Source organism: Eschscholzia californica, unplaced genomic scaffold (assembly GCF_041429995.1).
Source record: "Eschscholzia californica isolate CP2 unplaced genomic scaffold, dmEscCali1.0.p SCAF_5, whole genome shotgun sequence".
NCBI classification, from domain to species: Eukaryota; Viridiplantae; Streptophyta; class Magnoliopsida; order Ranunculales; family Papaveraceae; genus Eschscholzia; species Eschscholzia californica.
In genome coordinates, this window is record NW_028238472.1 from 659,297 (window position 1) to 670,565 (window position 11,269).

An 11,269-nucleotide genomic window follows, 5' to 3' on the forward strand; every position below is an offset into this window, starting at 1 on the left:
GCCATTTACATTTTACAGTGAGGTGATCGGAATTCGGTTAGAGTTGGAATGGGAGTCAAAGTCATATTTACCCTAATATCCGACGGCTCTCAGCAACCCATGTGAAGAATAAGAGGTGAGATCGAAGAGATACGTGGCCGAATCAGATTGAAGCATATCAGGTTAATGCACTTTCTTAGATCTTCGAATTCTGTCCCTCATCGTTTAGCGATTGAAGCTTTAGCCCTCTAATGATATAACTTAAATCTTTTAGTCCTTGTGCTGTTACTTCATTTGAGTCTTTGTGTTGTTTTCTTACTTTGGTAAGGACTTGTGTTCTGATTAAGCTATACCCTATGGGTGTTGTCTGACAAGAGCTCCAACTCAGTCATTGATTATTTTTTAGGAATTACAGATACTAGTATTTTGCTATTTTTCTGCCCTCTCATTGATTATTTCCTCTGTTTCTCTCTCTTCTTCTACGCATTAATGACAAGAAGGCATCTCCACTTGGTGGTTTACATGCAAAAACTCTATAAATTTGGGAGTCTGTAAACCACCATCTTCATTAGCTACCTTCAACATTTCCTATTTCATTCTCAGCTGGTTAGTAATTTAGAGTGAGAATGTGAAAGTTTTTTTTTTTTTTAATTTCTGTTTTTTGTTGAGAGAAAAAGAAAGATTGAACTAACAACTTTTCCATTTCTGTTTTTTTGTTGATGATGATTCTAACATAGAAGAAGAAACCAAGACGAAGAATGGCGTCAACAGTTCAAGTTCTTGAATCCAAAATAACAACCACTATTATTACTATAGTTTCGGTTGAATATTCTGAAACTTTACAATACAAAACCACTACTACAACTACTACAACTACTACCACCACCACTACCACCACCACATTCACTACCACCATCGGTGATTCTTCGGTAATATGTAGATCAAACAGAGTTGAATACTTGAAATTAAAATCTTTGTGACTAATTCTAACCAAAAATTTTATGTTGGGTCATGCATCTTTTTCTTGTAGGTGTCAAATTATACAGAGGAGATTGAAGAGATGACTACCCAACAAATCATTGTCAAAACTGAATCACTCCAATATTAATAAACCCCCAATCCATCAAGGGATGTTTTTTTTCAAGTGAAGAATATTACTCTAACCAAAAATCCTCTACCGTTATAATCGGTTCGGTGCTTTTCTTTAGGTTTTCACTTGTTGGTTTTGTTCTTGACGTTCTTGTTGTTCTTATTAACTATTATTATACTTTTATCAACTTCCATGCCATACATGGTGGTTTTATATATAAATAGATACTACTATATTTGAAGCACTCACAGTTGTTATTCTCTTCTGTCCTTTTTTTTATTAGTTGAGTTTTGCTTGTTGAGTAGTAAATGGTGTTTGTTTTATTTACTTTTTCCTAATGGGTTGAGTTTTGCTTCTATCATGGTATCAACAGGATTGTTACTCTAAGGGGTTCGATCCCAAGGTTTCCCACTGACCGGAGGCGGTAGCTCCGTTAATAGCTACCGTCCGCGGGAATATCACCGGTTTAGTTATCTCTAACAACAACACAAATAGAAATGGTTCAAGATTTCTCTCTCCTTAGTATCATCTCTTTCTTAACTTTTCATCTCTCTCACTCTCTATCTCTCTCCAAAAAGGTGAAGAAGAGAATAAAGAGAGAAGGATTCTTTCCTGTTAAAAATTTATTATCTTCAATTTGGCAATTTAAGCTTTTATTCAACTACTTTTCTTTCTTTTAATTCTCTAAAGATGAAATTTCTTGTTTCTGATTTCATGGTGCTTGGTTCCGTCTAGATCTAGAGGCTTCCATTTCGGATTACGGGATATAATCAAGCCTCTTATAGAGATTTGGGTTCAATTATTTTCTAACAGAGAAAGAAAAGTGCAAATGGGATATATAGGGTTTCAAATCTCAAATATTTCATTTATCTTCAGAAAAAACAGAGAAGTTAAGCACAATATATGCATATAAAAGAGTAAAAACTATTTAGTAATTACAGAAGATCATAATGGGGTTGAAGTACGATTTACTTGTATAATTAAGCTGCAAACTGAATGAAGTTTGTGAAGTCATGGAGAGTAGCCATTATTACTCTCCCAGAAAATATGAGGTGGCTAGGTCCGAAAGCCTTAGCAGTTATCGATATTGACTTTCCTTTTTACTCTTAAACCCAAGTTCATGGATACACATTTATGTTCTCGGCGAAGGCTCCACGAGCCTACCTAGACGGCCTCAACACTTGCTACGCTTGAGCACGCATCTATAGTCCAAGCTTCAGATGCTCTCCCTAGAGATGTACAAGAAATATGTTTTAAACAGTTTCATGAAATCCAACTCTCTAGGACTCGACGAGAGCCCATAACCATCAAGGAAACATCTCTGATTCCTTCTTCTACAGCAGATAACCATTAACAAGAACTTTGAGGTTTCGAGGTCGTTTGTTTTTTTTTTTTTTGTTGAAAGCAAATACATTAATTTAAGAGTCTATTACAATATCCAATTAAAAAGAAAAACATAAACAGTAAACAAAGTAATACAACAAAATACAGAAATGAGGGATTGCATAAAATAACTTCGTGTAGTGGATCGTCCTTCATTCTGTAGCTTATACTTCTTGCAGCTCTTCAAGAGGATGATGTGTAAATTGGTCTTGAGATTTCTTCCGATAGATTGAAAGATGAAACTAGTACCTGCCTTCCTGTAACATTGGAGATGGATTAAACAGACACCCGAAGTTCCAGAGCGAAACAAGGGCATCTGTAAGGTGGAACCAAAAGATGGTTCCGAGATATCCCGCCAGTATTCTCCATATGCAGAGACCATATCCGATCGAGTTCCACAAAGTAGAATTTGATCAGACACCTGGTAAATGGGATCGCCGTCATAGCCCGAGTATAAATACTCAGCTAATCCGACAAAAGATCGCAACTGAGTTGCGACAAGGGGTGGAAGTGAGCATGTTAAGGACCTTGGATAAGTAGTTAAATCTATTCGAAAATCAAACACGAAAGAATTCGACAGAGATTGAGCTGAAACATAAGAGACAAAAGGTGGGTTACTAAGATGGACATGCCTATGTGAATCGAAATGTCTTCCTGGGTCGAAAGGTAAGTTAATACTAATATTAAATCTCTTATAAGACATACGATATGAGCTCATGATCCATAAGGTTAAGCGATGGATCCAATTAAACATGAAATGATTACATACGTGATAACCTTTCTTGGAGATGAAAAATAAGATGATAGGAGGTGGTTTAAAGTTAGAGTAAGATTCAGTTGAAATAGAAGAGAAATTGGAACCTACGATATGATCATCGATTAACCTGAGTGGGATGAAAACCACCAACCGATGTTGACCTATAAGCTTGACCTCTAAAGATACACATCTGAAAGTCGAGAGATGCAGAAACATAGATAAAAATGTGACAGTATGGTTGCCGCCAGATCTAGAGCGCACCAAATTCAACAGAAAATGCAAAAAGCTATTCATGACACCAAGAAAGCTATTCATGACACTACCAATAAGAGCTAGAATAAGACCTATATAAAAGAATGGATTCCAACAGACAAGAAGGGAATAGATAACATCATATGGAATCACATGCAAGATGAGGTTAAAGTGATATGAAACTAGTATACTTAAAGAAATCAAAACCAAAGCTTAGAGTTAAAGAGGAACTTCCCTGTTGTGTGTGATTTGGGACGATGATGAGGTTAGTCGTTGATGTTGGCTTTGCAATAGGTCGAAGACTTTTTTTTGCCTGTCACCGAATCAAAGATGGGTACTGGATGCGAAGAGCCTCTCCCAAGTTGGATCAAGCTTTCTTTGCTACAAACCGAAGCCCTAGTCGGAAATTACTTTGATTGGGTTTGTTGTGACGAACTGGCAAAAGAAACCCACTTAACCGTTTTTTTCTTTTGGGGTAGTAAGTTAATTGATTGTTCCTGTTGTGCTTATTGATGGTAGTTAGGTGGAAAGAGGTGTTGCATGTGTGGTCAGATGAGTAGCCATGGCAGATTTGGTGATGGTTGTTCTTGGTTTAGGGTTTGAATGGGGTTTTGGCCGAAGAGTATTTTGGGGCTTTTTCTGTAGAAATAGAAGTATCACTGTGAGTGTTGTGGATCTGCAAATGGTAGTAAAAGCTTGGCAACAGGTGATGTGTGGTAGTAGTTGGCTTGAATTTAAGAGAAGGGTTAGGGTTTGCGATGGAAAGGAAGAGAGAAGAACAAGAGCGTTTTCTCTCTCCTCAAAAAATCGCCCAAAATACCTTTCTAGTTGTGCATGAATTTCTATTTCCTGGTTTTTCGAGGTCGTTTGTGATTCATTAGATTGTTAGGCATTTCGACATTACTATCAGCGTAGGCTCCATCGTCTTGGCTGAAACACCACCATTATTTCCTCTATCAGAGGCCTGCAACAAATACTTTCGTTTTTCGCTTTGTGTTTAAGTACCCATAAGCAAAAGCTTCTAATGCTCGTTTTGTTAATGGACGGTTTCTTGTGCTTTGCCTTCGAGCAATCACAACTGGTTGCTTCTGTTCACTAGTATTATCGCTACAAGGCAAAGGTCGGGTCTTCAAGCTCTCTCCCACTTCTGTCGTAAATGGTTCACCCGTTTCGAGGTTCAATGGAACATGGGGTAGATTCAGGTCGATCAACTCTTTCCGACGATGTTTCTCGTGAGAAGTTGGCTTCACAATGCAGTTTTCACTGAGATTTCCCTCACTGCTACAATCACTTCCACTGTCTTTAGCCGAAGAACTAATAGATACTTTCTTGTCAGATGACAATCTTACTTCAGAACCCACTGGCTCACTTGGACTGCACCGGCCTACCATCAGACGTTCATCGTCTTTTCTAAATCCACTGTCGACAGATAAACTGCCAACTTTGCATCTTGTATCTGATTGACAACGAGCTGTTAACCTGTGGCGTTTAGTGACAGGAGTTAAGTAGTTTGACTGGCTAGGCTTCTTCCTCCGGCTAAACTGACACTTTATAACCTTACTCGGGTTATTGTCATTACCAGCATTTGAACCCACGGGCCCTTCCAACGTTACGTTCGCTTTATCTGGCCCATTACTTAGAATCTCTTTCGTCGGAACGCTAAACATAGTATCTCCTTGACTTGATAACAACCCGTAACTGAGAATCTCCTTATTTTCACTCGAAGAAGTTGTAGGGGCCGAAATATTAGCAGTATCCATTGGCAACCTTTTCGATTCTTCAATATGGATTGCATCTTCTCTGTTACTCAAGTTGGTTTCTGCAATCATGAGGTCTGAAATACTCTTCGATAATTTTGTTTTAAGATAACTCCGGCATTGCCTATTATAATCATAATTGCTATCCAGTTTCATCTTCTTTTGGGCCGACCCATTTTCTTCATTCCTCATGTTGTCTTTAGCAGGATCGGTCTCAAGCTCAAGAAGTTGTGGATCAGCTGAAACTTTGTCCAGAACATCGGTAACAGAATCAAAATAGTGGTCTCCTTTAATAAGTTTTCGTCTTGAGAACTTCTTAATACCGGGTATAATAAACACTAACGAATTAAGATTTGTGCGAATCCGATTATTAGGTTGCTCTGAGTGCCATCCTCGTGCAAGTAAACGAGGCCAAACGGCTTCCCAAAATAGGTCATTTGATATGGTTTTGCTAAGTCGAAAATCTCCATTTAGAAACCTAATTATATCTTCAGATGTAAGATCGGAGCATACCTTTCCAATAGGTAATCTTGGACGACTAGAAACAACTTGGTTGGTTCTTGTAGGCTCTGTGATAGTGCCAGTAAGATCCTGCTTTCCCTTACCGATCCCAACAATTTCGATAAGAATATCCAAACCCGCTTTAGCCTTTAAAATCGATACATATTCTTCCAGCGAGATCTTCCCTTCTACGAAACTCTTCGAGACCTGCAAAAAGATAACCGCTAAGAAGAGAATAAATATAGTTGTAAGGTTTAATATTCTGTATCTTCTTTCCGACAAAACCACTCAGAGAAGCAAAGTGACGGTTGACACTGAAGAATGGAAGAGAGATTTTTGGGATAGTCGAAATGCATTATCATCCAAGAGAATGATTTTACAGCTATTTCGAGCATGGCTAAGGAAGAGTGAGCTAGGTAGATGCATCTTTCGAGCAGGTTGTCGCTCTCAGCTCAACTAATTAAGCTCTGCCTTGACATTAAGCGAGACCCGAGAATGATATTTAGTTGAAATGTTACAAGTACAGACCGATAATAGTTCAAGTATTTTCAACGACGGAACACAATAATGCAAAACCAAGCAAGTAAAAAGCGAAATTATCTCTATAGGAAACGGCGTAAAAATAATGAGATAGTTCGGGTCATCATCCAATAATGAGGTTTATACTCGTAAAAATTGCATAAAACATTAAGATTACCTCCAACAAAATGTTTCTGCATTCCTCGGGCACAAGGGGAAGCAGACGGGATAAAAACTCGTGTTGCCTTGACCCTGTAAAAATCTTGTGCCCATGTATACACCTCTTCTTTTTCATCTTCATACACTCACTCCACCTTCTCTGGCCAATTGACCTATAAAATTCCCCATAATAGAATGATAATATATCACTCATTTCTTTACTTTCAACAAATTTCTTTACTCGAACAAGATTCTTGCCGAAAATATAGAGACCAAGGAGAAAACACTCCTTCTCAAATTCAGTCCAAGAACTACCTAAGCAGCCAGGAACCGGAAAGTGAACTTTGTTTTTGGACTCTTGCTTCACTTGGTTTACACAATCAGATATAGAATTCGAAGAATTTTTTTTAAGCTTTGAAGCTTCTTTCTTCGAGCAGCTTCGTATCTTTCTGTTTCTCTTAAATTCTGAAGACCCATTGTGATCAATTTTGCTCCCATCGAGCTCATTATGAACCCACATGATTGGTAAAGTTAATCCAATTCGACAAGAATCGTGATCAAGTTGAAGAATATCAGCTTTTGTTATCAGAGGAGGAACATTAACCTGATACTCATTTCCAACTCGAGGAAGTACTTGTCGATCTCCCCATATTTGACTTATACCCGGAGCACCCGAACAAAGCGAGCCTGGATCTGACGCACATAGTTACCAGATTCGGTCATTTGGAGAGCGAACTCCGATCTGGTTCGATCGTACCCTTTTAGAGTGGGTACGCGAATCAGATCGCTAAATCTGGCGTACCCATTCGCAAGAAGAAAAAAAAAAGATGAAAACATGATATTTAGGGTTTACAAAGTGTGAATATTGCTTTCCTCGGTTTTAAGTTTCACGTCATATATATATATATATATATATACCCCCTAGCGAATAATTATGCAATATACATATATTGCATAAATTTCTGCGAATAATTATACCCCCTAGCGAATCGGAAACGTCTAATTAGCGTACCCCGTATCCGTACCCCGTATTCGTACCAGAGCGTATCTCGTTTCTGGTAACTATGCTGACGCATTCTCCATTACGCAATCTCGGTGATATTCTTCTTTAGTTGAATCCATCTGCATTCATAAAAAGAACTTTACCCAATACCTAAAATATAGAATAAAATAGATCCAAACATTAGTAGTGTATAATCCAAATAACTTAAGATTGAAACGAAAGAACCGAAACGTTTAATGGGTTGAACTCCATAGAAGTGGTCACGATTCACGTTCAATTTCGATTAACATCGTAAACCATAACGAAAGAAAACACGATTTTTATGCATTGAGATGGGCAGAAAACCTAATTATTACAACTTCAAAGATCTATATATGAAACCCAGATGAATGTATTAGGAAATTTCTCATGATATGGATGTATTGAGATAAACTTACCTAATCTCATAAAACCTGACCTAACTCATAAAACATAAAGAACCCATAACTTATAATGAGAATTGTAATCAAATTAAACACTTTTAGAACACTAAAGATAGCTTAAAACTAATAACCCATAACTACATTAAAGCATGAAGTAGACAACACAAATAAACATGATAGTAATATAATCTATAAGATTCACCAGCATCAATAAACAAAAAAGCTAGAAAATCAAAACCCACGTTAAAAATCAACTTCTTAAAAATGGGTATTAATGATTATGTAAAGATTAACATCGATTGCTCACTTATTTATCAAAAAAACAAGATACCCTTAGTTAGATAGAGAGAGAAGAGAGAGTTACCCAGGAAGTGGACGATGTTGGAAATAGTGGGTATTTGCAAGGAAGGAAAATAGACAAGGGAAGGCTTTGGAAGAGAAGAAGAAAATAAAAAACAAGACAGGGAGAGATACATAGAGAGAAAAGCAGTAAGTTTTGGTTGCATGTATAGGGACCCCCACTTGGTGTAAAGGGGCACTCAAAATTTGAGAGGAGTTTGCTTTGGACATTAACGTTTTGGATTTCACCTAATTCATCGATCCATCGATCGAGAGAGAATGAGAGAGAGTATAATGAACGATATATGGTCGTCTAGGTCGATTTTCGACTGGATCTTGTACGAGTTTTTTAGGCATTTTAACATTTTTGTTAGGCTTTTGGTGTTTATGATAATTCTCCAACATCAACCAATCACTTTCGATCACTTCCAAGGAAGAGCCTTCATCTTAATTTTCTTCATAACGCTAATACCACCGCGATTTTCTACCACTTCCCCTTGTCCCTGTCTTCTTCATCATATTCAGACTCTGTTCACCTTTCTTCTATCTCTGTTGAGAATAATGGATAGACTTCTTTTGTCGATGGGCTCTGCATCTAAGACAAAAGACAACTTTTTATTTATTTTAGACGATTAATTGTTGAAAACAGAGGTTTTCATCTGTCATGAACAAAGAAAAGGAAGAGAAAGATACGTTTTATGGCTTTCGTGGATTGAAGATAGGGGTGAGCGACTGTTGGTCGAACAAAACCAATCAATATTCAACTCGGTTTTGTTCTGAGTAGTGATGTTAAAAAGGCCGGGCTGGGCCGGCCCGGCCCGGGCCTGTCCGGGCCGGGCCAGTTGACGGGCCGGGCCTAACCAGCCCGGGTTGAAAATTGACGGGCCGGGCCCCAACCCGGGTTGGTAATTAGGGGTGAACATCGGTTGGATAACCGACTTTTTCGACCAATCCAAAGTCCAAACCGAACGGTTCAGTTTTTTTAAATCTAAATCCGAACCAATCCGTTCATGATTTGGTTCGGTTACCGATCCGAACTATGCATGAGCGGTTTGGATCGGTTGGATAACAGAACCACCTGTGATATTTTACCATATATAAAATTTCGCACTTTCGACTTAAAAACGTGGAACTAACTTAACTATTGAATTAAGCTACAACTCTCGACGCCATTTACTTCTGATACACATGCATTAAGCTACGATATTAACAAACATGGAACTAACTTAACTATTAAATCTCAACCGTTCATCATTCCTATCATTTATATTTATATATATAATATATAAAAAATAACAATAAATGGTTTGGTTCGGTTTGTTCGGTTATCCATCAACCAAATCCATAAACCGATCCAAACCACTCGGTTTTGCCATTTTAACATCCGAACCAATCCGGAATACTATTGGATCGGTATCCAAACCGTTGAAATCTGTTTGGATCGGATTGGATTGGTCGGTTTGGATACTAAATGAACACCCCTATTGGTAATACAAGGGCCCAGCCCGGGACTGTTAACTGGCCCGGGTTTGACCGGTCCGGGCCAGGTCGGCCCGCGGGCTTCAAAAAACGGGCCAGGTCAAATTTTTTTTTTTTTTTTTTTAGGAACACAACTTTTTTTATTTGAAAACACTTTTTCTTTTCATAAAGCCTATAAGTTGTGTATTACTTTTTTTTTTCCTTAGTTCTTTATCTAGATTAGTTTGTCTTTTAGTGGTTTCAAATTAATTGGTGTCACTTTATCATGTCCGGGGATATTAGTCTCTACGGTTGGTTCTTCACCGGACATTTGGACATTATCATGTCCGGAGAGACTACCAAAATCATAGTTATCCATAACTAAAATAAAAATGAGAGGGTAGGAGAAAAGAAATTATATGTAAAAAACTCAAATAAGTTGACAAGGAAGTAAATTACTTACTTGATACACTTAATTGAAGTCTTGAGTAATTGATTACTAAAGTAATTAATTGAAGTCTTCAATAATTGATCACTTGACTCTTGAATAATAGTCCTCTTTAATTACTAAACCAATACTTGAAAATGTTGATATCTTGAATATTTGTAGTTCTAAAGAATGAGAGGTAAAATAATAAAGATGAAAATTTTTAGAGCTTGAAGAATATAGAGCTTGAAGATGAAGTTAAGAGAAGTAGAGAAGATGAGATAGTTTTGAATGGAAATTGAGTAAAGAAGAGGAGATATTTATAACAAAAGGGGGGAAGTAAAATGACACCTTTTACCCCCCCCAACAACTAGAAAACGGCTAGTTGGGGGGTAAAAATGGTAAAAACCCCCCAACTAGCCGTTTTTGTACTTGTTTTAAAAAAAAAAAAAAAAATTGAAATCTGACCGTTGAGACGGGCCGGGCCGGATAACCCGGCCCGTCTCAACGGCCTGCCGGGCCGGGCTGAAATCCGGGTTCTTCCCGGGCCGGGCCGGTTATGGCCCGCCGGTCCAAAACTCTCGGCCCAGCCCGGGACCGCCAACAGACCCGGGCTAACCTGGCCCGGTATCCTAACTGGCCGGGCCGGGCCGGGCCTGTACGGAACGGGCCGGTCCCGGGCCCAACCCGGGCCGGCCCGGCCTTTCTAACAACACTAGTTCTGAGTTAGGTTGTTGAAACTGTCAAAACCGAATCGACCTAACTATATATATATATATATATATATATATATATATATATAATAAATATACACGCACAAATTATAGAATACTATGAATTAATAATCATTACCCATCAGGATCCTAAAAGTTTAAAGGCAGACTTTAAACTTAAACTTAAACTTCCACCCTTCTTGTTCAAGTTAACTTTTTTTCTTCATGTTTGATTTGGTTAGTTGAGCTCGTCTGAATCTACCAACCGAACTCAGTCGAGTTAAACTGAACTGGGTCGAACAAATTCGGTCGACTATTTGATCGGTTCGACCGATGATTTTCAAACTTTCACTGATTGGTTTGACTTCCGGTTGATTTTAAGTGGTCGACATCGGTCTATTTCTTGCCTCTAATTGCATAGTTAAGGGCCCATATGTGAAGAATTTATCAAAATAAGTTCCTAAAAGCAATATAAAAAGTGTTAAGGACGGAATTGTAATATGACAAATA

General features: G+C 38.1%; 1 protein-coding gene across 4 annotated transcripts; it reads right to left on the reverse strand.

The window, feature by feature from the left end:
• Positions 1–2,448: 2,448 nt before the first annotated feature.
• LOC147535946 (uncharacterized) lies at positions 2,449–8,284 on the reverse strand. Of its 4 annotated transcripts, none has more exons than XM_086643473.1 (4): positions 8,187–8,284; positions 7,461–7,519; positions 6,417–7,090; positions 2,449–5,926 (listed from the first exon to the last, which is right to left on the reverse strand). In XM_086643473.1, the coding sequence occupies exons 2-4, from the start codon at positions 7,471–7,473 to the stop codon at positions 4,418–4,420; spliced, it is 2,196 nt and encodes a 731-aa protein (XP_086499599.1). In that variant the 5' UTR covers positions 7,474–7,519; positions 8,187–8,284; the 3' UTR covers positions 2,449–4,417. The 4 variants fall into 4 exon arrangements, with proteins under 4 accessions (XP_086499599.1, XP_086499597.1, XP_086499600.1 ...); XM_086643471.1 differs by having other exon boundaries at positions 7,465–7,550; XM_086643474.1 differs by having other exon boundaries at positions 7,461–7,550.
• Positions 8,285–11,269: the final 2,985 nt, after the last annotated feature.

Coding starts and splice junctions, on each gene's coding strand:
- LOC147535946 (XM_086643471.1), bottom strand. CDS start 7,525: ATGCAGATGGATTCAACTAAAGAAGAATATCACCGAGATTGCGTAATG. Junction 7,091..7,464: donor CGTAATGGAGAATGCGTCAG/CATAGTTACCAG, acceptor TATGTGCGTCAG/ATCCAGGCTCGCTTTGTTCG. Junction 5,927..6,416: donor GCAGAAACATTTTGTTGGAG/GTAATCTTAATG, acceptor ATCTTTTTGCAG/GTCTCGAAGAGTTTCGTAGA.